This window comes from Cyprinodon variegatus, unplaced genomic scaffold (assembly GCF_000732505.1).
Source record: "Cyprinodon variegatus isolate N-32 unplaced genomic scaffold, C_variegatus-1.0 Scaffold1192, whole genome shotgun sequence".
Classification (NCBI taxonomy): Eukaryota; Metazoa; Chordata; class Actinopteri; order Cyprinodontiformes; family Cyprinodontidae; genus Cyprinodon; species Cyprinodon variegatus.
The window spans coordinates 144,494-149,615 of record NW_015151645.1 but is presented as its reverse complement, the minus strand read 5'-3'; the positions used below and the strand labels follow the sequence as shown (position 1 = coordinate 149,615).

The window sequence follows — 5,122 nt, the reverse complement described above, 5'->3', positions numbered from 1 at the left end:
AGGCTCCTGTCTAAACATGAGGCAGTGAGAAGACATGGGGGAGAGGAGGAGCAGCTGACCCCCCCCCCACCCTGACAGCCTCACAGCTGACGGTCCCTCAGTCAGGAATCAGGAGATAAAAATAACAAGGAAAGGCTTTAAAAAGGCGGATTTCTATTCAAACGATTCCCCTTTAAATATCGTCTGTTCTAAAGTCGTCCACCTGCTGAACTTCTGCCTTTATTTTGCTTCGATTCTGGACGACTGAGTTCTGCTCTGCTATCATAGCTCTATCACCTTTCTAATTATAAACCTGAGCCTTCACTCTCCCAGAATGGAAGTGTAGCCAGACCCCCTGTGTGGCCTAAAATTAGCCTCCTGTGCACCCCCCACTGTAGAGGAGCCCCTGGCCCCCATTGTTCACACAGTTTTACTCTTCATAGCAGCTGTAGAAGAAGGACGTCTCTAACTCTGCTTCCTTCTTTATGATGGAGCTTTAACATCATCGGAGCTAACAGAGACTTGATGCCGGCGGATAATCTGTGATGATGATCAACCCAAACAGATCCTAACATAAACAAGCTGCACAGCAGGAGAGACTCAACAGAATCTGTGGCTTTGCAGATGAACAGCTTCTGATCCGTCCTGGATTGAAGTTCCTCCATGGCCCTGGACCCGGCCGTCAACATGAGTCTGATGGACATTTCTAAAATCTTCTCCCTCCTGCAGCCCAAGGAGGAGGACGAGGACGGAGAGCAGGGTCGGGCCTTGAACAACGCCGTGAGCGCAGACGACGCCGCCCTGCTCTCTGACCTCCTCGCTCAGGAAAAGTACAGGAGGTGCATCGATGCCCCGAGCGGCTGGGGGGTCCCGGTGACGCCCCTGCGCACCGCCGCTGCTCTCGGACACCTGAGGTGCCTGGAGCTGCTGTTGGATCACGGTGCAGAGGTGAGACTTGAAGAGGATGATCAGTAGATGGATTATCTGATGACAGGAATGTTCAGTGAACCAATCAGGGGAAAAAAACATTTTTAAAGATGAAAACAAACAGCCACTAATGACCCTCAGCAATACACTGGAAAAATATCTAAATCTAGATTTGTTATTTTTTCTTGAAATAAGTGCATTCCTTCTTGAATTGAGGAGGTAAAAGAGAATTTACTCTTAGAATAAGAAAACACAATTGGATTGTTTTATTTGAAGTGCGTTTTATCTAATTATCTTATTTTAAGAGTAAAAATACTAATACCATTGGCAAACTATCTCATTTACCTACTCAAATTAAGGGTAAAAACACTTAATTTAAGACATTTTCACTTATTTCTAGATCGTTTTTCCAGTGTAAATATGTATTAATCCCATCTAGGTGTAACGGAATGTGTAGTGATTTACCGTCTCATCCTAAAGGTACTTCATTCTACAGGATGAGATCAGAAACTATTAGAACATTCTTTCCAACCAGCAGTGCATGATGGGTGGAAGGCTGCATGTATCTTTGAATCCAATATGGCTGCCAGGGTTTGGTTTGAGTGAAAGACGGACATAAAGTGGTGCAAAGACGTGGCAGAAAACACATTTTCACCTCCAGTTATTTTCACATTTTAACAGATGAAAAACTGAAAAGTGTGGATCTCTGCTGGACACCCCGAAATAAAAACCTAATGACTTCAATCAAACAGAACTCCGTGAACATACAGTAGCTTTGGTCATTAGCTAGATTAGCTTCATCGATTAGCATATCCCAATGTTCCTGAATGATGAAGGTGAAACTGAAGACAGGTTGAGTTTGAAAGTTTTCTAGAAAACGTTTCTCCTTCCATCCAAGAAGCTTCTTCAGTTCTTTAGGGGAAACAAAGAATTAATGGAAAAAATAAAGGTTGCTCTGATCCCTCCTACTGCGCTGGAAAAATGATCTAAAAATAAGCAAAAAATGTCTTAAATTAAGCGTATTTACCATTAATTTGAGCAAATAAATGAGATAGTTTGTCAATGGAATGAGTATTTTCACTCTAAATAAAATGATAATTAGATAATATGCAGTTGAAATAAGACAATTCAACTGTGTTTTCTTATTTTAAAGCTAAAGTGTCTTGTTCGATCGGCAAAATGTCTCTTTTATCTCCTGGTTTGAGTGAAAGACGGACATAAAATAAAAAACAAGCACTTATTTTAGGAAAAAGTAACTTATCTAGATTTAGTTTTTTTTAGGTCACATGGGGTGTTTATGGTGGTTAGGGAGTCCTGATTGGTCGTTACCTCCCTCATCAGAGTGCTTTCAGTGTCATGCCTCATTGAAGTGTGAGTCAAGGCTGGTTTATGCTCTGAAACCAGGTCGTCTGCGTGTGTCGCACTTAATGCAGATATGCCCCGCCCCTTCCGCAGACACTCTGCTGCACCTCTCTAAAATTGTAGGTGAACGCAGACAGGAGGCCTCTGATTGGTCAAATCTACATCTGCTCTACTCTATGCGTATTTCCTGTTTGGTTCCTTACCGGCTGGCTTTGTTTGTATGACCGCCATTGTGGAAAACGACTGGTGAAGATGGAGCAGCTAGAAGAGCGAGGTTTGTGGGAACGCTGGGACCCTTTTTCCACCTGGATCCCCGCTCTTTTTGGCCCTCATGTCCCTCCGTTGTCGCACAAACTTGCCCCCACTTCCTCACCGCCTCGGCCGTATCTAGACCCACAGCTAGTTCCTGATTGGCCCTCTGGCGTGGAATAACATAGCGCAGACCACGCTTCAATATTAAGCATAAATCAAAATATCTGCTACAAGCTCACTGCAAAACTCTGCTGCAGGAGGATAACCAGGCCTTCGGGTGAGGGGTGAATCTTCTGGGTATTGTTCCTAAAAGCCGTTTGTAAGTAAGGTGAAAGGTTCTGTCTAAGACCACCTCCTCTGCTGAGAGATGTTTTTTCCAGATTAACAAAGATGGCTTCCTTAACCCTTCTTTCAAACCATCGGTCTTCCTTGGCCAGAATCTGGACGTTGTTGTCCTCAAACGCGTGTCCCTTAGCCTTCAGCTGTAGGTGAACAGCTGAGTCCAGTCCGGATGGCCATCCTGTGTAGTCGCTGCTTAGATTAGATTAGATTAGAAGAGCTTTATTGATCTCACAGCGGAGAAATTCACTCGAAGTTACAGAGAAGTTACAGAAGGTGCAAACAAGGAGGAAAAAGGTGCATTAGGAATAAAGTGCTTGGCACTCTTCACTTTACTGAATGGCGTAAACCACCTTGTCGGTCTTGCTTCTGGGTGTCCTACCTTTGGGGGGAATCAGTTTCTGTCTCAGGGTGTTGCTGGGTTTGAAGAGCACAGGGATCCGGTGCTCCAGCAACATCTGGAATGACGATGTTCCATCTTCTGTTTATCACCTGACCTCACCTGACTCACACCTCCTTAACTCCCATCAGAAACCCATAACCACCATTAACCCCCCTCCATGGCCAATCCAGTGGGGAGGATCAGAGCCACCTGTGCAATGACCTCACTGACTGCGGCGGTGAGTCTGGAAGCACCGCAGCGTCTCTAAACACTGGATGCTTTTTTCTGTCCCTTTAAATCCAGGTCGACGTTTTGGATGTGAAGGCCCAGACGCCGCTGTTCACAGCTGTGAGCGGGAAACACCTGGACTGCGCGGCGGCGCTGCTGAAGGCCGGAGCCGACCCCAACGGCAGCCAGTACAACAACTGCTCCCCGGTGCTGACGGCCGCCCGCGAGGGAGACGTAGACATCCTGCGGGAGCTGCTGCGGTTTGGAGCCGAGGTGGACGTCCGACCCAAAGTCCCAGAGTGGGCGTCCAACGCCACGGCCTGCAGGGGGCCCCTGTACATCTCGGCTGTCTATGGACACCTGGGCTGCTTCAAGCTGCTCCTGCTCCATGGGGCCAACCCCAACTATAACTGCACAGACGAGAAGATGCTGGCCAGGATCAAGCAGCCCAAGACGGTGGTGGAGGTGTGTCTGCGTTACGGCTGTGGGGTGGAATACATTCAGCTGCTCATAGACTTTGGGGCGGACGTTTACTTACCGACGCTTATTATCGATAAAACTACGAAGCAGAATGAAGCCCTGCTGCTGCTGCTGAGGGAGAGAGGTGAGACGGAGGCATTTAGCTTCTTTAAATGTTTGCTGGAGAAGATTGTCCGTCATCCAGGTCACAGTCAAAGCTAAAAAAACCTCTAAATCAATCCACTGGACTCTGTTTTTGAACTTTTTTGGAAGAATCTTAAAATGTTTCACCTTTTTTTTCTCCTTCTTATACCAACAGTTTGTCCAAAAACTCTGATGTCCCAGGCCCGGCTGGCAATCCGAGGACACATCCCTCATGCTGATAAGGACCCTGCAATAGACAGTTTGGACATTCCTCTGATACTGAAGAACTACTTAAAGCACAGAAACTCTGAACTCTGATCTCACTTTGAGTTTTTCTGGCCGGCGTTCAGATTTTAAGCTGGATTTTTGTTTTATAGATTGTTTATTTCCTCCAATGAGCAGCAGAAGACAGAGCTGTCCTAGATGTTCTCTCACCTGCAGATAAAAGCTTCAATGTGTTTCAGTCAGATTTGAAAGGAGAGATAAAAACCTGACTGCTGGAAGGAAAATTATGTTGTTTTTTTTAAACTTTTACAAATAAATATCTTAAAAGTGTGGCATTGTTTTAACTGAGCCGTTTAGTGAACCACCATCTGGCTGTTTTTATTAAAGGTTACTTTATACTTTATACTTTAAGTAGTTTTTGGAGCACATACTTTTTCACTTTTACTTAAGTAAAGAGGTCAAGTTGATACTTCAACTTTTACCAGAGTGTTTTTAAACTGCAGGATCTATACTTCTACTGAAGTAACTAATGAGTGAACTTTTGACAGCACTGCAGGTGATTGACAGGTAGTGTCTCAGCTACCAACAGATCAGTGTTGGTTACATCTAACCAGAGGATTAGTTAGCAACCTGACATTTACCGCTGCTCTATGGAAGCCTTTTAACGGATCGTTCCACCGGTTATAACCTTCATGCCCAAAGTCGGTCCAGGAGGGACGCCGTCCTGCAGGTTTTAGAGGGACGCCGTCCTGCAGGTTTTAGAGGGACGCCGTCCTGCAGGTTTTAGAGGGACGCCGTCCTGCAGGTTTTAGAGGGACGCCGTCC

General features: G+C 45.6%; 1 protein-coding gene across 1 annotated transcript; it reads left to right on the top strand.

Annotated features, from left to right (window-relative positions):
• Positions 1-371: 371 nt before the first annotated feature.
• On the top strand, positions 372-4,605 carry LOC107102047 (ankyrin repeat and SOCS box protein 12-like). The gene is made up of 3 exons (XM_015401195.1): positions 372-927; positions 3,545-4,073; positions 4,248-4,605. Exons 1-3 carry the CDS (start codon positions 643-645, stop codon positions 4,388-4,390), a joined length of 957 nt encoding a protein of 318 aa, XP_015256681.1. The 5' UTR covers positions 372-642; the 3' UTR covers positions 4,391-4,605.
• Positions 4,606-5,122: the final 517 nt, after the last annotated feature.